At 40.4% G+C, this 23,301-nt stretch overlaps 2 protein-coding genes across 2 annotated transcripts; one reads left to right on the top strand and one right to left on the bottom strand.

The window, feature by feature from the left end:
• vhl (von Hippel-Lindau tumor suppressor) lies at positions 1-4,051 on the top strand. The gene is made up of 3 exons (XM_046851725.1): positions 1-345; positions 1,230-1,352; positions 3,063-4,051. Exons 1-3 carry the CDS (start codon positions 138-140, stop codon positions 3,254-3,256), a joined length of 525 nt encoding a protein of 174 aa, XP_046707681.1. The 5' UTR covers positions 1-137; the 3' UTR covers positions 3,257-4,051.
• Positions 4,052-5,180: 1,129 nt separating this feature from the next.
• On the bottom strand, positions 5,181-22,748 carry LOC124396370 (ghrelin-like). The gene is given in 7 exon segments (XM_046865513.1): positions 5,181-5,282; positions 5,393-5,504; positions 6,296-6,379; positions 6,638-6,773; positions 8,825-8,923; positions 9,121-9,173; positions 22,595-22,748. Coding segments are annotated over 4 exon segments (324 nt in total). The 5' UTR covers positions 6,752-6,773; positions 8,825-8,923; positions 9,121-9,173; positions 22,595-22,748; the 3' UTR covers positions 5,181-5,268.
• Between the last annotated feature and the right edge of the window lie 553 nt (positions 22,749-23,301).

Below are 23,301 nucleotides of genomic sequence, written 5' to 3'. Positions count from 1 at the left end.
GGTTGATGACGCAATCAAAAGGCGACAGATAAGCGCTGGGCGTAGTGTAAACAATTCCCCTTGTGCTTGTTTATCAACAAGGTTTGCTCCGTCAGCAGCTTTTTGGACCGCACCGGGGAGAAGGAAGGTGATCGGCCATGCCTCAGCCTCCGGAGGCCGGAGAGGGACAGCAGCAGCAGCAGCTTCCTCTGGTCCGCTCTCTGGTCAGTCATCTCCCGGCTCATGTGCTGTTCTGTAACCGCAGCACCCGAACCGTGCAGCTGCTGTGGATTAATTTCCGGGGACAACCGGAGTCTTACGGAGTGCTGCAGCCGCGAACGGGCAGGAGGATGAACACCTTTGTCGGTCAGTCCTTCTTCTTTTTCTTCTCCTCCTCTTTCTTCTTCACCTTAATCCTCCTCTTCTGTCCTTCTTCTTTTCCGCATCCTCCTTGTTCTCCCTAATCCTCTTCTTCCTCCCATTCTTTTTCTTATTTATTTCTATTTATTCTCTCCCACTCTCCTTCTTCTTCTTTTCCTCCTCCTTATTCATACTAATCCTCTTTTCCTTTTTCTTCTCCTCGTTCTTCTGCTTCTTCTCTGTCTTCCCCTTCTCATTCTTTTTCTTCTTCTTTTCTTCCTTCTTCATCCCCCTCATTGTATTGTTCTTCTTCTCATCATTCTTCTATTTCTCCTTCTCTTTCTTCTTCTCGTTCTCCTTAATCAACTCATTCCTCCTGTTCTTTTACCCTCTACTTTTTCTCTTTGTTTTCTCCCATTGTTCTGGTTCTAATTAATCTTCTTCTTGATCCTCATTTTCTTCCTTCCTTCTTCTCCTCATCATCTATTAGGTCACGTGTGTTGTGGCGGGTTCGAGTCTGGAGTTTTTTTTTTTATCATTTATTCTCTCTAAATGTTCTGATTGCTGCTGAAAAGAAAGGAAGGACATAAAGAAGGAAAGAAATAAAAGAATACTTTTTATTTTTATTGGTTTGTGGTGTTCCTCAGCTTGCTAGAAGAAGGAATTTCTTCTTAATAATGTACCATGCACGTGAATTTGCCGTACTGTTTACATTGATTATTCGTCACGAAATAAAGAGGACAAGAGCCTCACGTGACTACAAAACTTCTCGACAGTTGAGTGTCGGAGTCTCACATAAATTATTGTCACAGCAAATGTGTTCAGGATGTTTGTGATGAAAGAAAGGTATAGAAATGTGCCACATTTACGGTCTGATTCTTTCTAAAAAGGACACCCCTGGATGTTTCGTGACGCCGAGACAGACGACCAGATGTTGGTGAATAATAAGGAGATGTATTTGCCTACTGCGCTGGAAAACGGTCAAGTATCCGTAGTCAACATCACACTACCAGGTAACTAGTTCTGAGTGCCGGGGTTTAGAGTCCTGTTTGATTTGAAGCAGCCTGTAAACTGATGTACAAAAACCATGTAGATGAGTAAAGGTAGAGATTCACTCGTTAAAATACCACTCAAGTAGAAGTGCTGCTTTTTAAACGTTTACTTGAGTGAAAGAACGTTTTTGCCTTGTACTTAAGTATCCAAAGCACTATGATTTTATTATAACTATAATGTTCCTATTATCATTTTTATCACAAGATTCTTTATTTACTGTAATTTCCGGACTATTAAACGCACCCATATATAAGCCGCACCGAATTGTACAAAGATTTTTATTTTAAAAATAAATAATCTGCACCTGTCTATAAGCCACAGGTGTCTACACTGAAACTAATGAACTTTACACAGGCTTTAATGAAAGACAGTGTCTATTACACGGCTTGTATCTAAACAGTAGCTACCAAGAAAGTCACTGTTCACTGTCTTCCTCCTTCCTTTCACCATCGGTGAAGCTTTTCTCCCGATGCCGTGCAGCTCAGAACACAGGTGAAGTGTGTTTTCATGCTCGGTTGTTTTCAGCGTGATGAATGATTCACATTTTCTGTAGACAGTCCGAGTGAGCGGCAGGTCAAACGTCAGAGGAACATCATCCATATTTATGATGTGGTGCGGCCCGATTCAGTGGGAGCGCATCTGATTTAATATAAAGAGTTTCATTGGTTCACCTGAACCCGTTCCGCAATTTCATTGGTCTAATGTTATGGGGCTCAGTTTTTTGGATTGAAGTTTGTGAAACCGGGAAAAACCCAGGAAAAATCCATAAATTAGCCGCTTCGTTGTTTAAGCCGCGGAGTTCAAAGCGTGGGAAAAAAGTAGCATCTTATAGTCCTGAAAATACGGTAATCACCTCAGTTTATGTGAAAAGACTCGAATGTGACTCTCAGCACACTGATCTATTAATAGAATGATATTAATGACTCAAACACCGATTTCTACTACAATTATCATGAACACAAAACCTTCTTTTCAACTACTTCAAATAAATCGTGTAAATGAGGTCACGTGTGTTATGGTGAGTTCGAGTTTCTACATCATTGATTCCTCTCTAAATGTTCTGCTTGATGTTGAAAAGATAGGAAAGATGGAAGGAAGGAAGGAAGGAAGGAAGGAGGGAAAGAAGGAAGGAAGGAAGGAGGGAAAGAAACAAGGACGGCCGTAAAGAAGGAAAGAAAAAAAAAAGGTTGAAGGAATTTCCTTTATTTTATTCTTTCCTTCATCACTTCCATCCTTTTTTCTTAGAAAGAATGAAAAGAGGATGAAGGTAAAGAAGATTAGAAGGAAAGAAATAAAGAATCGAAGTGTCTGGAGTTTCTTCATCATTTATTCCTCTCTAAATGTTCTGCTTGATGTCGAACTGATGCTAAACTGTATGTTGGTGATCAGTAGATGCACCAATCAGAACACGTGTAAAACAGAGCGAGCGCTCGATCCTGATTGGTGACTCGCTGCGTGTTTCACCGGTTACATTTTTATCCTCATTAATAAAAAGGAACGACTGATTTCACAAAATTGTAGTTGAGTAAAAAGTCAAATATTTGACTTTGAAATGTAGTGAAATTACAGTTAAAAGTCCACTCGAATGAAAATTCTTGTCCACTGCTGGCTGTATATAATGTATTTTGTGTGTGTGTGTGTGTGTGTGTGTGTGTGTGTGTGTGTGTTAGTGTTTTCCCTGAGGGAACGCTGTCTGCAGGTGGTACGGAAGCTCGTCCGTAATGAAGATTTCCCCCGGTTAGAAATCGCTCGCAGTCTTCAGGAAGATCTCGCCCAGAAGCCGAGCATCGGATCCGACCTGCGGAGAATCAGCCAGAGAGTGGAGCAGAGGCTTCTGCAGAACAGAGAGGCACAAAACACTTGAACATCTCCACCAGCTTTATTATTACGGATATTCAGTCATATTATTATTATTATAATCGCTACACCCTCACAAACGTTCGGCCCGGCTGATTGTAGTAACACAAAACCGGGAAACCGTTTAGACTGCGCTGATGTTGATTTTATAACGGGGTGGATTTACACCTCTTTAACTGCAGGAATCTTTTTCAGGGAGTATTTTTTTAGCTGGAAAGTGGAGGAGGAGGTAAAAGAGACGTAAAAGTTGTGAGACAGAGTGCAGGCAGCAGCGAAAATACAGTTTAAAATTTAAAGGTGCGACATGCGATTTTGTCCCCCAACTTGTACAAAGAAAGAAATGTAACAAAATAAATAAAGATTTTATATATATTTATATGAAGTGGTATAAAAAAAGAACAGAGATTAGTTTTGTGACACGCCAACAGGTGGCAGCAAAAGGCTGCACGCACAGTCACAGGGAGCACCGACCGTCATAAGTCCGTGTGCCAAAAGGCATCGTGTACATCCAGGTGCTAATCTGACCACGTGCGTACCCTGTCACGAGCTTCTCGCACGTGAGGGCACTTCCGCACCCACCTTACTCACCAGATCTGGGTCCTGTGGACTTCATGAAGATGAAGTTCCGGCTCAAACGTCGACGTTTTGACACCATTTCGGAGATCCGGCGCGAATCGCAGAAGGCGCTTGAGGGGCTTCGCAGACGTGGCAGGAACGCCGGGAGCACTGTATTGCTGTGCAAGGGGACTGTTTTGAAGATGATGGTATGGAAATGTAGACAAATAAAGAACTTTCCTTTAAACAGTCTCAATTTTTTTGATTCCAAATCTCTTATATACAGTGCATTCGGAATGTTTTCACAGCGCTTCACTTTTTCCACATTTTGTTACCCCCTTATTCCAAAATAGATTAAATTCACTATTTTCCTCAAAATTCTACAAACAAAACCCCATAATGATCGAGTGAAAGAAGTTTGTAGTTTTCACAGATTTTGCTCAATACTTTGTTGAAGCTCCTTTGGCACCATTTACCGCCTCAAGTCTTTGTGAGTTTGATGCTACAAGCTTGTCACTTATTTCTGGGCTGTTTCTCCCATTCTTCTTTGCAGGACTTTAATCAGGTTGGATGGGGAGCGTCGGCCATTTTCATTCTTCACTGTAGGGATGGTATTGGCCAGGTAAAAATCGGTGCCTGGTTTCTTCCAGACATGACACTTTGCATTCAGGCCAAAGAGTTCAAAAATTGTGTTTCTCATGGTCTGAGAGTCCGTCAGGTGCTTTTTGGTAAACTCCAGCTGGGCTGTCATGTGCCTGTTACTGAGGAGTGGCTTTTATCTAGCCACTTTACCATATAGGTCTGATTGATGGAGTGTTGTAGGGATGCTTGTTCTTCTGGAAGGTTCTCATCTCTCCACAGAGAAACATTGGAGCTCTTTTAGAGTGACCATCGGGTTCTTGGTCACCTTCCTGACTAAGGTTCTTCTCCCCAGGTCGCTCAGTTTGGCCGGGCGGCTCCGCTCTGGGAAGATGGTTCATAACTTCAGACTTCTCTACAGATGATGGTGGACACTGTGCTCATTGGGACCTTCATTGCTGCAGAAATGTCTCTCTTCCCAGATCTGTGCCTCGATACAATCCTGTCTTGGAGGTCTACAGACAATTCCTTGTACTTCATGGCTTGGTTTGTGCTCTGTTAGCGCTGGGATATGAACTCATGACCTACTGATCAGAAGTTTAACATCTTAACCACTGAGCCTCCACTTGCACTACACCTTTGTCTCTGGGTTACTGCTCAGAAGGACAAGGGTTGAAGCCCCCGTATCGCCAAACGACGTGTAAGTTTGTGTGCTCTATGGAGGCTGTATCATTACTGACCCCAGCTACTTAACATCTTCAACAAGATTCACAAACACAAAGAAACACTGAACACTCTTAAGATTGTCATCGTCATTTTATTTTTCGTTTTTTTCACAATCATTCTGAACACGAATGTTGCGAAGCAGGATCCTTCCAGGTGCTGTTAGTTTACTTCGTCTAAAACAAACAGATACAAACAAACAGTGAAGCAAACAGAAAACACAAGCAGGTGTGACTTCAGGGTGTCAGAATCACTTCTGAAGAGCGTGTGAGCGATCAGAACTCACCCCAAGCTGGTGGATCACCCAGGACATCCAATAACATCTTGTGCAGCACAGGACCGTACTCCTCGTACTCGGTCTCACTGAGAGACACGGCCAGCTGGAACGGTGCGCTGGCCTGCAGAGACGGCAGAGCGATTCTCGAGAAGTGTGACGAGACAAAGAGCAAAGAGAGAAACGATCAGCTCACACATCACTGCCTGAGAATTCTGCTCTCAGATCGAGACGTGTGGGACGTGATGATGATTATATCTAATTGTACGTGTGATTTTCCTAACCAAGTTATTTTTCTCCCCTAAAATATAAACAGCAGCTTTAACACATCAACATAAGCCTGATCAGGTAGTTAATAAGGATGAACGAATGAATGGTGTAAAAATTCACACATCTTTCCTCACGTTAGACCTCACATTTAAGGGACGTGTTTTCAGGAGTCCAGATGTGCATCTCCAGCATCACCCATCTGCCCTGTGAACTTTAGAAATATAAATATTCGCCTCGAATTTGCATCTATAATCACATGTACATGTTTACTATTAAGAGATATGATTAATCCTTTATCCATTAACAAAACATGGGGGATGCAAACTTTTAAAAATCATTATTTCCACTTAGTATCACCCTCTCAAGGTGGTTTATCATCATCATCTTCATCTTCATCATCATCATCACTCCCATATGGTTTACATGGCACTGATTTCTTTATCTTATTCAAATGTGTCATTATGAAGACGGTCCCTAATTCAACACATTCTCAAACTAGTTTTATTTCAGTCGTGTGTGTGTGTGTGTGTGTGTGTGTGTGTGTGTGTGTGTGTGTGTGTGTTTCTTGCCCCACTAAAGGAAACATCACCTAATGACATTTTTTTTAGTTCTTTGCCTCCTATTTCTTGCCTAAACATTCCATACCATGATCTTTTCTTCAGTGGGAAGAGGAGGCTCTAGTTCAACTGCAGTCCTCCGTCCCACTCGAGGCTTTCGGTCTCAGCGATTCTGAAACACACACACACACACACACACACACACACACACACACACACACACACACACACACACATCTATAAATATATCTGCTGATATAAACTGGGCAATGAGTCTTCAGGTGCTTTCACACACACAGATACTTGCATTCAATCTCCCAAATCCACAAGTTGAAAAAATCTGATATGTTTCTATTGTGGGTACATTTACACATACACACACACACACACACACACACACACACACACACACACACACACACACTCTTACCTGGGGTCTCTGGCTTGGACTGAGGAAGCTGGAGCCACACATCACAGTTTCAGCCCACAAAGAAAAAGCACAGAGGAGCAGCAGCACGTGAGAGATCCGGCCGTGACACAGCATGGTGAGTATCAGAGAGAAGAACCTGATAAATGAATAAATGACCACACACACTTCAGAATTAGAAAAAGCCACAAGCACATAATACAATTCACTTCTCTAATACTACACCAACTACACTTTCATCTTCTCTACTTTTGATATTTGATGTTATTGATTTAGAACTTCATATTTCAGTAAATTAGACATTTTTAAAGTGAAGTGGGGAATGGCAGAAAAAAGTTTGAGAACCGCATTTCTCTACTCTACCACTCAACCACTTATCCCTCCATCCTAAACCACTGATCCCTCCATCCACTACCACTCAACCACTTATCCCTCCATCCTAAACCACTGATCCCTCCATCCTCTACCACTCAACCACTTATCCCTCTATCCTAAACCACTGATCCTCCATCCTCTACCACTCAACCACTTATCCTCTATCCTAAACCACTGATCCCTCCATCCTCTACCACTCAACCACTTATCCCTCCATCCTAAACCACTGATCCCTCCATCCACTACCACTCAACCACTTATCCCTCCATCCTAAACCACTGATCCCTCCATCCACTACCACTCAACCACTTATCCTCCATCCTAAACCACTGATTCCTCCATCCTCTACCACTCAACCACTTATCCCTCCATCCTAAACCACTGATCCCTCCATCCTCTACCACTCAACCACTTATCCCTCCATCCTAAACCACTGATCCCTCCATCCTCTACCACTCAACCACTTATCCCGCTATCCTAAACCACTGATTCCTCCATCCTCTACCACTCAACCACTTATCCCTCCATCCTAAACCACTGATCCCTCCATCCACTACCACTCAACCACTTATCCCTCCATCCTAAACCACTGATCCCTCCATCCACTACCACTCAACCACTTATCCCTCCATCCTAAACCACTGATTCCTCCATCCTCTACCACTCAACCACTTATCCCTCCATCCTAAACCACTGATCCCTCCATCCTCTACCACTCAACCACTTATCCCTCCATCCTAAACCACTGATCCCTCCATCCACTACCACTCAACCACTTATCCCTCCATCCTAAACCACTGATTCCTCCATCCTCTACCACTCAACCACTTATCCCTCCATCCTAAACCACTGATCCCTCCATCCTCTACCACTCAACCACTTATCCCTCCATCCTAAACCACTGATCCCTCCATCCTCTACCACTCAACCACTTATCCCTCCATCCTAAACCACTGATCCCTCCATCCTCTACCACTCAACCACTTATCCTTCATCCTAAACCACTGATCCCTCCATCCTCTACCACTCAACCACTTATCCCCCATCCTCTACCACTCAACCACTTATCCCTCCATCCTAAACCACTGATCCCTCCATCCTTTACCACTCAACCACTTATCCCTCCATCCTAAACAACTGATCCCTCCATCCTCTACCACTCAACCACTGATCCCTCCATCCTCTATCACTCAACCACTTATCCCTCCATCCTCTTTAACTGCTCCACTGATCCCTCCATCCTCAAGCACTGATCCCTCCATCCTCGACCACTGATCCCTCCATCCTCAAGCACTGATCCCTCCATCCTAAACCACTGATCCCTCCATCCTCGACCACTGATCCCTCCATCCTCGACCACTCAACCACGTATCCCTCCATCCTCGACCACTGATCCCACCATCCTCTACCACTCAACCTCCATCATAAGCCACTGATCCCTCCATCCTCTACCACTCAACCACTGATCCCTTCATCCTCTACCACTTAACAATGTATCCCTTCATCCACGACCACTGATCCCTCCATCCTCTACCACTCAACCACTTATCCCTTCATCCTCTACCACTGCACCACTGATCCCTCTATCCTCTACCACTGCTCCACTGATCCCTACATCCTTTACCGCTGCACCACTGATCCCTCCATCCTCTACCACTGCACCACTGATCCCTCTAACTCTCAGGATACAATGAAGACAAGCATCCAGACTCTTCTCTTATTTAGTGTCAGAATAACTGATTGTACAAGAATCTAAAACAGCAACTGCACAAACTGTAGCACTGAACATCTGAAATATAATTTACACACACTTACCGAGAGTCAGAATGGTGTTATGAGTCGGTCTGATTCACTCTCGTCTCTTAAATACGCTGAAGTTGACGACCTCTGAGACCAAAGCGAGACGATGAGATACTGTATAAACAGTATAAAAAAATCCCTGTGTGTTTAGAGCACTGAATATTTTCCATGCTATAATAACAGTGTTGTTTAAATATTTGTGCGTGTGTGTGTGTGTGTGTGTGTGTGTGTGTGTGTGTGTGTGTGTGTGTGTAAGTAAAGATAAGATATAGATTTTTGGTGAGTGAAATTCAGAGTGTGTATTAGCATACCTGGATGAGGAGATCAGTGTGTAGGTGATGAACACCAGGACGTCTGCTCACCTCTGGGAACCAAAACATCTCACTCATCAAGTACACACATTAACATGGACAAGTGTGTGAAGTCTTATGGTTTAGAAGTTAGAAGGTTTATATAAAATTCTAAATATCCAAAGCCCCAAAAGAATCCAAACCCCCTTCTTATCATTGCACGAGCAAAATCAGACAATGTTGGTAAGAAAATGTTTACACTATATGGGCAAAAGTTTGTGTAAATTTGTAGGTGGGGTTTACGTTAATCTCAATTTTGAAAATCCTGAAAATCTTGTGTCTGGTGTATACTGACAGCCTCCTTCTTAAGTGTCAGACAATTTTATTTTGTGTAAGTTGCCAATAATCACATCTATGTTGTCAAAAAAAAAAAAGAAATGTATATATATATATATATATATATATATATATATATATATATATATATATATATATATATATATATATATATATATACATGGCCTCTTAGGACCTCCGTATTTTTGCTTCTCTGACAAGTTTACATCAGATTTGCAAAAAAACCAAGAGCTGTATTCGTGGGACAAGAAACATTCCCTGCCAGGCCACTAGAGGGCAACCTCACCCTTGTAGTCAAATTACAAGACAATAACTGTGATGAGTTGATGATATTATTATTGTCTACACAGGCTCTTCTAGTTTAGACAGATTCATTTGGCATATGGTTCAAAGCTATCATCTTCTTCATAACCTTCTCCACCCTATTTTTCTCTTACCAACATGCATTAATGCTCTTCATCTGAAATGTTGACCACTCTGACCTCTGAACAAAGCCAGAATTCACCTAGAATGCTGTTAGCTCAATAAACCAAAACTATAAACCCTACCTGATCTAAGAGCATGTTTTTAAAAAAAGACATGGTCACACTAATAGTTACAGTGACTCCTACTCAGTGCATGTGTATGATGGAGACCAGAAATGTGAACTCAGTGTCAGGAAGCTTTGTATGTTGCTGCCTTCCAAGGTTTATGTTTGGTGAACTCGCTTCAGGCACATTTGTATCGAAGTGGAAACAGACGCAATTAAGACGTTGGACTTCGGGTTGGAAGGTTGCGAGTTTAAATCCAAGCACCATCAAGCTGCCACTGCTGGGCCCTTAAACAAGACCCTCAAACGCCCAGTCGTATGAATGAGGTAACTGAAAGTTGCTGTGGATGAAGGTGGTTATACTATGATCATTATTACGGTATATATCTGTCATAGTCATGACTATTGCTATCATTATACTTGCCATAGGTACCACAGTAAAACCACGATAATATCAGAGTAAAGAGTCAAACCCAAACCAGAGTTATCATAAGACACCACAGTAAATTTGTGGCTGTTACATATACAGGAATATATAATTATTAGTAAGACCAGAGTACCATAGGAGCATTAGGGTTAAATTATGTAATGAGACGTAGTGGATAATATTCAGTTATTTCTAATGATTCTTAGTACTCAGGATCACTGCACTGGGCATTTACTTTTATGGTTTTTGGCAGACACACACCTTATCCAGTGTGACTTACAATTATCTTGCACAACTCAGCAATTAAGGATAAAGAGATTTGTTCAAGCATCCAGCAATGGCAGCTTGTTGAACTTGACCTTTAGATCAAAAATATGATGTCTTCAGCATTCACAGGGTTCCTACGCATTTTGGAAAAGTATGGAGTTTGATTTGACTGATTTCCAGGTCTGGATTAGTATGGGGAAAAAACAAACAAAAAAAAAAATATTTTTGTTTCCAAACTATTGCCCTATTTAGTTTCCTAAAATGTAAAATGCTGTATTTGTAATTTTAATACAATACATTTGATTGAAAACCCGTTCCCTGTCCACACTTTCATTATCAATCGCTCCCCAAACGTTGCTCAACCACACCGAAACGTCTGAAAACGCTCACGTTACGCAAAACGTGAGACTCTTCAACCCGTATCGTTTCCACCTGCCGTTTATTGAATTTCCGGCTCTGTGAAACGTCACGGCCAAGACTACAAATATGTCATCGTTTTTTTGAAAGCCTCCGTTTTTACAGTTCACACGCTGCGACTCGAAAAACGTCGTTTCAAATTTACCCACGCTGTAGAGCGTTTAAAAAATACCTACGTTTTTTGTTGGGTGAAAACGCCGTCTCAGTGTGGACGGAAGGGTAAAAAAAAATTTTTAATAAATGTCTCAGTTTGGACGAGGCCAAGAAGTGTTTTTGTTAATGGACTTTAGATCTGTTTTGTAGTTTCTTGGTGAATTGCACATGAAATGTGCAGCAACAGAAGGAAAATTGTGGCTGGGTTCGGTTCCCTGAGAGCACCGAAGCCTAACCACTAGACCACCAGGGAACCCCCCCCGGGGAACCCCGCAATGATCTACCAATTTCCAGATTCGATCGAATATATACATTATACAAGTAACTATACAGAAAGTCTGAGAGAATAACACATATCATAACCTCAAGCTCCAATACAGAACATCTGTTCAAATGTATTTTATCATCTTGTGCTTGTTAATATTATGAATAGCAGCTATGCTAATCCTTCTCCACTGCTTCTCTTCCTCTACCCATCCCTAGTTGTGTGCCACCTCATGAAGATTTCATGCCTTCAAAAATAACATGCTGACCCCGTGAGGATCCCGAGCCAACTAGAGATGAACTAGCTCCAGTTGTGTCCCACTTCAAGAAGATTATAAACATTAGACTTTGAAGATAAATAACCCATTAATCAAAACACAAAATAACCTTCTACATAACGTATGCTAGAGTATTCCTCCATCATTGAATGTTTAAACTCTGGCATGGGGGTCGAATCTATAATGATCTCAGATGTTGAGCTAATTTATGAGTTGCTCGGGAGTTCAGGAACTCCAACTGACTCTAGAAGACTGTAGAAAGGACATCACTCATAATCACTCTCTCTGGTGCTCATGATATTTCTCACTCCCTGAGACCCTGAGATGAAACTCAATAAGGCTCTGGATTACATGTATATTCCTTCCTCAGACTTTACTGTTTCTTCTTGCGACTTTTTTTCAGGCCTGTGACGTCACCTTTCTCCATACAGTGCAGCCCTGACACCTTTCTCTTAGCAGTTTGACGCCTGGTCACGCCTTTGCATTTCAGTCAATGTCATCTAATCATTAACGAGTTCCATCATGTCAGAGGTGTGAATTATTCACAGACATTAATAGTGGGGAATTCCTTCTCATTGTGTCACACTTATGGCCTTTAAACAAGCGTCAAAACTGTTCCAGGAGTGAAACCAACATCCACTCCTCATGACCTCACGCTCAAACTGCACTAAAAGTTGGTTCACATGTGTCTGTTTCTCCCACCTGGAATGTGTCAGATGACTAAGGCTGGAAAGACTGATGTCACTGGCATTATGCCTGACTCACTGGCCTCACACACACACACACACACACACACACACACACACACACACACACACACACACACACAGATGCCATCCTTTGCAAACCTGATCCACACTTTGTAAACAACCAAGGATTACTCCAGATTTAACCAGATAAAAGGTTGCTTTTATATATACTCTATCTATCCACATTTACATTTATGGCATTTGGCAGACACCTTATCCAGAGCCACTTACAACTGAGCAGGGGGAGTTTAAGGGCCTTGCTCAGGGGCCCAGCAGCGGCAGCTTGGTGGTGGTGGGATTTGAAATTGTGACCTTCCAATCCAAAGTCCAATGCTCTAACCACTGAGCTCCTATCTATCTATCTATCTATCTATCTATCTATCTATCTATCTATCTATCTATCTATCTATCTATCTATCTATCTATCTATCTATGTCTGTCTGTCTGTCTGTCTGTCTGTCTGTCTGACTGTCTCTCTATCTGTCTGTTTATCTGTCTGTCTATTTGTCTGTCTATCTATCTATCTATCTATCTATCTATCTATCTATCTATCTATCTATCTATCTATCTATCTATCTATCTATCTATCTATCTATCTATCTATCTATCTGCCTGTTTGTCTGTCTGTCTGACTGTCTCTCTATCTGTCTGTTTATCTGTCTGTCTATTTGTCTCTCTGTCTGTCCGTCTACCAATCAATCTACCTGAAACCCATCTATCTATCTATCTATCTATCTATCTATCTATCTATCTATCTATCTATCTATCTATCTATCTATCTATCTATCTATCTATCTATCTATCGTCTGTCTGTCTTTTTTTCTTTGCTAACTTATAATGTTTACTTCTACACTTTGTACAGTATGTTTACATTTACAGTATTTGTCAGGTCAGATGTTCTTATCCAGAGCGACTTTTATCTCATTTATACATTGGTCCTATTTCGAAAGCAACTTTATAGATCTGTTATGCATCATTGCACAAACCTTGGTAGGCATCTTCAGGACAATGACCTGTGGCTATCTAAGAAAATTAGCAAACACAAACTCAGGCCACAAGTAGCAGCAGATGACACCAAGGGTCAGAGTAACGACACCAGGGGTCAGGAGTGATGTCATGCTGGTTCCCATTAATCACATATTTATCCCTGATGCTCCTATGGCACTCTGGTCTATTTTATTTATCAGAATAATCAACTAACTGTAATACACTCTCTGTTTAACACAATGTAACTGCACAATTCTTAATCAGAACTCTTACAGTTTTTCTCAGTGGCTTTGGAGTATTTCTCAGATCAGATATTAAGTTCTCAAAACTACTTGTTCAACCTCCACATCATTTAGTCGCTTGTGCTATATGTAGTGTTGATCAAAATATATTATACTGGTTTCACCTGAATAGTTTTAACCCCCAAAACATCGCAGGATCAGTTCATTGTATACGTCATTCAATCCAAAATGGCTAAAACCAGTTGTCAGAATCCATCATCTAATATCTGAACGGCATCAGATCAACCAATAATCAACCAGTTCTCTAAAACAGTGTCAAAGGTGAATCTCGTGAACCTTCAATTGGCAACAGAGCAAAACACAGAATTATAAATTCTGAAAATGGATGAACAACGAAGAAACGAATGAACACTAATACAGTACAGTAAAAGTGTGAATCCTGTCTGGTTTCTTACAATCAACATAAATCACATATACAACCAATAAATGAATTTCTGCTGCTGAAATTCATCGATATCAAACAGAAGGAAGTCAAATTATGTGCATTTTCAGTCACTGTGATCCAAACCATAGTTTATATCAGGAAGTCCTGAAACTGTGCAGCGTCACACTGAAAACACGACTAAATATTGTGATGATTTTGTTTGTGAACAATGAAGAATGGACTTTTCATTCTGATGGGAATTAGATGATCATTGACAAAAATACTCACATTTGAGAGATGAACTGAGGATTTTGAGAAAAGTTCACGCTTTTGCATGAAATCCAATGTGTTCTTTTGTTTGCACACATTGTTTTGAGAAATGCACTTTACTGCTCTGCAAATATTAAAGATGATTCGAGAAATTCTCCATAGCAACTGAGAAAAACTGTAACATTGCTGTAGTTTGCTTGTAGCCTCACTTAAGCATAACTGAGCTAACTGTTTGTCTCAGTGCTCGAAGAATTGAACTTCTCTCACACGTGGAAGCCTCCTGGAATCTCTTCATGCTGAATTTACTACATTCACTACATCGTGCCCAACGAATTCCACCACATGCATTTCAATCTTTTTCATTTCTACCATCCATGCATGCTGATATTGCTCTGTGCAGCCCTCAGCATGTTCGCATGCAGCCATAATCGGTGATGTTTATCAGCGTTATATAACACGGCTGGCCTTTGAGTACGAGCAGCCGACTACCAAATCAATTATTGATCTGATCTGATGAATAGTCGCTTTATTACCTGAGCTGACGATCATTTTTATTAACATTCTTTACCCAAAACTTGCTAAGTGGGTTATAATCATAGTATGTCTATGAGTTTATATATCTTTAGATATCTGGTCTTTTTAAAAATGATCTTCGTGTATACAGTATTTTAGAGCTGTCAGCATTTTAGTGAACTTTGCTCTATATGGGGTGGAGAAGGAGGAGGACGGCACGTTCACGGTCTTAGCCAAGATCAAAGTCTTAGTTGGTGTGTTTCATTTTTTTTCGGTCTCTCATAGAAGGTAAATGTGGACAATTCAGACTACTATAATATAACTGATAACAGTGAAAAGTAGCAGAAAATAAAGAAAAGTGCTTCACTACCTGTGACAATGAAAATGGACAAAAAAATCATACTATAATAAATAAATGTTTTGTGGTATAAGAGGAAAAATACTTAGAATAATGGATTTGGATTGTAATTCATATCAAAAGGTTGCTACAATGGCTCTGGACCACAGGTTGAACCATTCTGCATTGTGTGAAGTGTGAAGTAATGGAGAGTGTGTTAGAGAAGTGAAGAAAAGAGTGCAGGCAGGGTGGAGTGGGTGGAGAAGAGTGATAGCAGGAGTGATTTGTGATAGAAGAGTATCTGTGAGAGTGAAAGGGAAAGATTATAGGACTGTGGTGAGACCTGAGATGTTGTATGGTATTCAGTAAAAGACAGGAGGTGGAGCTGGAGGTTGCAGAGCTGAAGATGTTGAGATGTTCATTGGAAGTGAGGAGGATGGACAGGATTAGAAATTAGTTTATTAGAGGAACAGGGCTGGTAGGAAGTTTTGGAGATGAGGTGAGAGGCGAGATTGAGATGGTTTAATCATGTGCAGTGGAAAGACATGGGGTAGAAGAATGCTGAGGAAAAGAGGAAGGTCAAGAAGGAGGTTTATGAATGTGGTCAGTGAAAACATGCAGGTAGTTGGTTAGAAAGAGGCAGATGCAGAGAACAGAGTGATATGGAGACGGACGATTCACTGTGGGGAGCAGCAGATAGAAGAAGAAGAATGACAGATTACTTACAGTACAGACCAAAAGTTTGGACACACCTTCTCATTCAAAGAGTTTTCTTTATTTTCATGACTATGAAAATTGTAGATTCACACTGAAGGCATCAAAACTATGAATTAACACATGTGGAATTATATATGGAATTATATACATAACAAAAAAAGTGTGAAACAACTGAAAAATGTCATATTCTAGGTTCTTCAAAGTAGCCAACTTTTGCTTTGATTACTGCTTTGTACACTCTTGGAATTCTCTTGATGAGCTTCAAGAGGTAGTCACCTGAAATGGTCTTCCAACAGTCTTGAAGGAGTTCCCCGAGAGATGCTTGGCACTTGTTGGCCCTTTTGCCTTCACTCTGCGGTCCAGCTCACCCCTAAACCATCTCGATTGGGTTCAGGTCCAGTGACTGTGGAGGCCAGGTCATCTGGCGCAGCAACCCATCACTCTCCTTCTTGGTCAAATATCCCTTGATGCCTTCAGTGTGAATCTACAATTTTCATAGTCATGAAAAAAAGAAAACTCTTTGAATGAGAAGGTGTGTCCAAACTTTTGGTCTGTACTGTACTTTTATTACAATCCTTGACAATCCCTTTCCAAGGCAGAATAAGAGGATATAATGGTTGATTGACTGATCGATTGATTGTCTATAAGCACCTTTATGTGACCTTCCTTATTAGTCAGATGTGACATGCTAGTAAATAAAGCTATATTTTAACAATTATCCCAATTATTCCTAACTGTACTCAGACAGTATCTGTGGATTCACATGGACATGCATTTGGTCGACGTTTGACTGAAAAATTCACAAAAAGCTTTCTAAAAAAGATGTTTATTGATGGAGAGGAATACACCAAACAAAGAGAAACATCTAAAGGGGTGTGGGGGGTTAAAGTAGAAAGAGAAAGATAGAGAAACTGATTAAGAGGTATGGAGATACACACACAGGGACAGAGACAAAGAGAAAGGGAGAAAAAGAGAAATCAAATGTTTTAATTGTAAGAGAGAGAGAGAGAGAGAGAGAGAGAGAGAGAGAGAGACTGAGTGACTGAGTGACTGAGAGGTATAGAGAAAGACACAAAGAGACAAAGATAAAGAGAGAAAGCAATGCAGAGAGAGAGAGCGAGAGAGAGAGAGAGAGAGAGAGAGAGAGAGAGACTGAGGAGAGGTATAAAACAACAGAGGCAGAGACAAATACAGAGAAAGAATAGGAGAGGGAGTGAGAGAGAAAGAGAGAGAAAGCTTGCAGAGAGAAAACAAAGCAAGAGAGACAGAGAGAAAGCATAGAAGAGCTATGCAGAGAGAGGATTAGTGAGATAATTAGTGAGAGAGAGAGAGAGAGAGAGAGAGAGAGAGAGAGAGAGAGACTAAGTTAGAGGTACAGAAAAACACATGGAGACAGAGTAAGAAAGGGATAGAGAGAGAGAAAGAGAGCGAGAGAGATTGAAAGAAAGCAAGAGAGAAATGCAGACGGAAAGAGAGAAAGAAAGAGAGAGAAATAAATGGTGAGAGATTGTGCAAGAGAGAAAGAGCAATGCAGATTGAAAGAATCAGGAACATCTCAGTGTTTTGGAGCTTTACAGATTCCTCTGCATTCTGTCCTGTATTCACCTCGAAAATACTGAAACTGTTGCCATAGCAATCCATCTCTATTGTAGGTCTTATTCCCATGGCAACAAGAAGGCAGAAAATAGGATTGTAGAGCAGCTGGAAAAGTGCTGATTAACTCACACACACACACACACACACACTAGCACGTGCAGCACGTGCATCCTGACTCGCACTAATTTTGCCCTGTGGTACAGAATGCCTTGCAGAATCTTGCAATCTTAAGCGCTTTCACATACACTGTGTTCAGTGTGGGTTCTTGCTGGGTTCTTCTCTCTGTACTATTCTTTTTGCAGTTGAGAACATTGCAATCACACTATAGCATTTTTTTTTAGGTGGACCTCAGACCAATTCAGAGTGGACCCTAGTGGACAAAGAGTTTTGAGTTGACACACCAGCAGGAAGTGAATCAAATATACAAGTGTATTTCTGGGTGTTTCAGCTGCAGAGAGCTTAACTGGTCCAGAAATGCATCATGTGTTGGAGATTTGGGCCGACAAAGATCACGTCATTAGTTCCAGGCTTGTATCTGAGTAATCTTCCGTTCCGTTATAATCCCCCATGCCTACCTCTATCAGAAGGTGCAGGCTATTTGTTGGTACCTCAATAAATGAAGACTACATCAGGGGGCGGAGCTTTCTTTTACAAAGCGTTACAGTTATAGAACTGCCTTCCAATTGGTGTTTGGGTCATTTTTCCAGTCTAGAAAACACATTTAGTTAGTCATGCCTTTAGTTAGTAGGTTTCTCTGAGGTGAAGTAGCAGATCTGGAGGGATCATGGATACAGAGTGTTTTGGTGAACTGAGATGTTTGGATGCTGTCGTCCCCTTCACTCTCACATGTTCACTCAGGTTTGTTGAGGTGTGGTGGGTTTGTCTCTTATCCCAGAGATCCCTCATGTTGCCTTCTGGCTCTCCCTACTTGTTATGCTCCCAAAGCGAGTTATGCTGGAGTACCTACTCACATCCTGATCACACTGTACAGTGTCTTTAATCTTCGTATAACAATAAGGACACTTATTAATCCTTATTTCTCTCTCTTTGTCACCACTCTACACTCGTTCTCTCTTTGGATGGAGTTCTCTTTTACAAGTGGAGACACGAGGATCCATAACCCTAGATCCATATAAACTTTGAGGATGAATTTGGACTGAAATTAATATACATAGTCTAGTACAATGGCTCAGGACAGCAATTTGGATAAACAGTTCTTCATTTAAACATCCATCACTGAACAGTACACCTGAACTAGGATAGAACTGTGATGAATGGACACTCGGTGCTACCCAGATGAGTCTGGTTTTTCTCAAGTTTCTTCCTCATGATATCTCGGGTTTTTTTCTTGTCACTATAACCACTGGTTCACTCATTAGGGATAAACTTTATTAGCACTAACATAAATCCATGTTTTATAACTTTTCATCTCTGTAAAGCTGTATTGAATTGTTCTCCAGGTGATTTTTGTAATTCTATGTCCACTTCCCAATATCTTTGTTTATTGCCATATTTGTATCTAATGAAGAAACATAAATTATGACGACAAATTAGTGCTGCTTGAGTTTTCTCTTATTGTGCGAAAACAACACAGAAGTCTCCATTTCTTTCTGATTTAGAGACAACAAAGTGTGTGAACGCACCCTCGGCTAGTATTAGCGATGAGTGACATTGTGACAATTGGATCCCACTTCATGTGGAGTTTGGACACTGGACCTCCTGGAGTGTTTAAAGGCTCTGGCATGGAGAAGCTGGTGTTGGATCTGTGATGATCACAAATGTTGAGCTATTTTATGAGTTGCTCAGTAGCTCCTGGTTTTATAACCATAAAGACTGTATGAGACTGTAGAAAGAACATTACTTATAATCTTACACTCCAGTGCTCATGTTAGTTCTCACTCTCCAGTGTTCTGTATTGTTGAAAGATTTATGATCAAACTCTTGATGTCACCCAAATGAGGATTGGTTCCCCTTTTGAGTCTGGTTCCTCTCATGGTTTCTTCCTCATAACATCTAAGGGAGTTATTTCTTGCCACAGTCGCCATGGCTGCTCATCAGGAATTATTGCACATCATTCACTTTGACTGTTGATTTCTGTAAAGCTGCTTTAAGACAATGACTTGATTGTGGTTGTCATATGGACATGTTTGGCTGCTGTTAATTAAAACTCAGTGATGATGAAAATCATGTGGTAATCAATGTAGGATATTTCCATGTGCATGTTCATGTATTCCCATAGGTCCTCATGATTTTTAAGATGATTTCAGGTTCATTTTCATTGCATAAATATATGCATAAATAACATTAATATCACTTCTACTCGTCACACTGTTGGAGCATAAGTTCAGATCTCAGGAGGATCTGTGAATGTTTTGGTTCCTGCACCAGTTTCTATGTGTTTATCAGGACAGGTTAAGACCAGGTTAGATCCTCAATGAACTGTGTGGTTACCTTTCACTGTGATTAACATTTGGCAGTGTGCAGTTATCTTCAGAACATCATAAGAAAGACATCTAATGACTGATCATTACCTTAAGAACCTACTCATTTTCATATAGCTTTTCTTTTTCAGAGTTGATATATTCTGTTATTGGCATCGTTCAAGAGCATATTAAAATCTCAAATTCAAATTTAAATCAAATTTAAATCAAATTCAAATCAAATTCAAATCAAATTTAAATCAAATTCAAATCAAATTTAAATCTGATTTGTATTTGATTTGAATTTGAATTTGAGATTTTCTCAAATTGATAAATCTCTTCAAAAAAAACTTTTTTGGGGGCAAAATGATTGAAATATTCAAAACAGTGATCTTGTCACCCTTCTGCTCTCCAGACCTTCTTAATCCATCCTGATCCCCTGTCTGGATAAAGTTCTTATCATTTGTAAACTACTTGCTGCTACTGAATACGATCCACATGAACAATATAAAAATAAGCTATATAAACAAAAGTTTGTGGACACCTGACTATAAACGTTGTCTACCATTTCACATTTAACCTCCACTCTTCTGGGACGATGTTCCACTAGATTTTGTTTATTCAGCCTCAAGGGTACTAGTCAATTTGGGTACTGATGTAGGTGATGTGAGGAGGCCATGGGTGCAGTCAGCACTCACATCCATTCCAAAGAAGTTGCAGAAATTGGATGTAAAGCATATCTTTATTGAGCTCGCTTTGTGCATCCAAAGACCTCCTGCATCCAAAGACCTCCCTACAGGGTTTGGTTCTCCATTTCAAAATATGTAATGCTACTGCATCCAAAGACCTCCTATACAAATGTGTGGCTAAAGAATGAGGAAAAAGTACATATGGCTGGAAAAGTTAGGTGTCCAATACATTTGGGGCAAATAGTATAATTATTTCGGTTATTTTTATTCATTAAAATCTCATTGGACAAATCAGCTTTGGCCGAAGTACAAGCAAAAAACTCTTTTCCAATCTTTATAGAGAAGTATGTATTATCCAGGACCTAGAATCATCTAGAACTTGAGAGTAGCACTCCCAGCATGCAGTGTGTTTTACAGTATGATATTGCTGTTTTTTTGCTTTATAGAAATTATGTAAAAAAAAAAAAAATGTATGCCTGAAAATCCACACGTATCTCTTAATATTCAGAAAGGGTGCCAATAATTCTGGAGCTGATAATAACAGTGAACCATAAGCCCTGGTCATGACCTGGTTGTGCTGTGTGTGTTCTTTCCGATATGGGACTTAAGAGTTTAATCCTCAAGAGGTTTGTTAAAAGCAGCAACAGGCTGCACAACTGAGGCTGTACAGCAGTAAACACACTCCTCGGAAAACATACTTACACACACTAACACACGCACACACATCTGTACACATTTCAGTTTTTGGTCTTCAAGTTCAAAATTGTAATGCCACCACATCCAAAGACGGCCTAAACAACTGTGTGCCTCCGAGTTTGTGGTAACAGTTTAAAGAAGAACCACATAAGGCTAAAAAACTGGGTGTGGAAAAACCAAGCTCTGCTGCTAAGGTGAGGTTGTGGAAGATATTTTCATGTCATACATCATGGCAAGACTGAGCACAGCAACAAGACACAAGGTGTTGCATCAGCAAAGGGCTCTCGCAGGCAAAGATTTCAAAGCACACTGGGATTTCAAGATGCGCTCTTCAAGCTATATTGCAGAAGCATAAAGAAACAGGTGATGTTGAGGACAGTTGCTCAGTATGATGGGTCAGAATCTAAAATATTTGTCTGTAGCAAATATTGTTCGACGAAGCATATAAAGTGGTAAAATAACAAATATCTGGAGGTAAACAGTGAACCACCGTGGTGGTTTCCTGCAAGTTAATGGTGTCCTCAATGCTGAGAAATACAGACAGACACTAGATCATGCAGTACCGTCAGGGAGGCGTCTGAATGGCCCCAAATGTTTTGTGTAGCAGGACAATGATTCCAAACATACAGCCAATGTGATTAAAACTACCTTGACTTTAGAGAAGAACAAGGAGCCCTGGATGTAATAGTTTTGGCCTCCACAGAGTCCTGATCTCAAAGTCGATGAGACTGTCTGGGATTATATAAGGAGAGAGGAGGATTTGAGGTGGCCTACATCCACAAAAGATCTGTGGTTAGTTCTTTAAGATGTCTGGAATAACGTACCCAAAAAAGTCAACGTGTACCTAGAAGAAATACTCGAAGAAATATTGATTTGGATTGGATTTCTCTTCTGTTTAGTAACTAACACATATTTTGGAAAATATTTTTACTTTAGAGCAAAAGTTGTAGTACGTGTATACGAGGGGGCGTTCGAGTGAAACCGAGACTTTTAATTTAATATCTTTAAAAATGGATGCAAGTGAAGTAGTTAGCTAGTGTGTCCCATTCCTGATAGGCAGTGCACATGTTGCATGTCAAGATCTGCTACAGGAGACTACAAGCACAGTACGGTGATGAGACGCTCAACTCTGGCGTAAACGTGTAAAAGATGGCCGTACATACGTCAGTGAGGATCCCGGTCGTGATGGTTCTCAGCCCATAGCAGTCTTTCCTATGTGGTGGACATTTAGCGTGTTAAAGGCATGATCCTGCATAATCTACAAGATCTTTATGGGTCAGCACTTCAGCACTGATTACGGAGTGAAGCAGGTTGTCTTAAGATGGTTCAGGAGTACTGGCAAATCATTTTATGCCGAATATTTCTAGATGTTTGTAAACGCTGGTATAAGTGTGTGAATGCAGGGGAAGATGAAGAAAAAATGAATGCAGATTCTACTCCTTGAAATTGTATTTAATAAACTCAACTGCATGTTCGACTTGAACAATATATATATATATATATATATATATATATATATATATATATATATATATATATATATATATATATATATATTAATTATTTACACGTGATTAATGTAGCGCGCATTTCTGTGACCATTTTTACAAAAAATATAAATAAATGAATATAAAAATTTAAACCTTCAACATAACGCACATTTATTCACGACATCCTTTCTTTACTCGGATATTAAAAACTAAATAAACTCCACCAAAAAAATACTTTTTTTATCACTAAACATTTGTTTTACTGACTCGGCAAATCTCAAATCAGCACCAAAATCCTCCATGACGCACACATCCGGCGATTAAAACCGTCCGTGTGGAAACATAGCAAAAGTTCAGTTTGGTGTCCTGATGATTAACGT

The sequence above is a fragment of the Silurus meridionalis genome, chromosome 1 (genome assembly GCF_014805685.1).
Source record: "Silurus meridionalis isolate SWU-2019-XX chromosome 1, ASM1480568v1, whole genome shotgun sequence".
Lineage (NCBI taxonomy): Eukaryota > Metazoa > Chordata > Actinopteri > Siluriformes > Siluridae > Silurus > Silurus meridionalis.
Note: the sequence above shows the minus strand (reverse complement) of the source record. Positions and strands in the feature narration are given on the sequence as shown.

Excerpts from the sequence above, each read along its gene's own strand:
- vhl (XM_046851725.1), top strand. The coding sequence starts at position 138 with ATGCCTCAGCCTCCGGAGGCCGGAGAGGGACAGCAGCAGCAGCAGCTT. Across the intron at positions 346-1,229 it reads GAGGATGAACACCTTTGTCG|GACACCCCTGGATGTTTCGT; the intron begins GTCAGTCCTTCT and ends CTTTCTAAAAAG. Across the intron at positions 1,353-3,062 it reads AGTCAACATCACACTACCAG|TGTTTTCCCTGAGGGAACGC; the intron begins GTAACTAGTTCT and ends TGTGTGTGTTAG.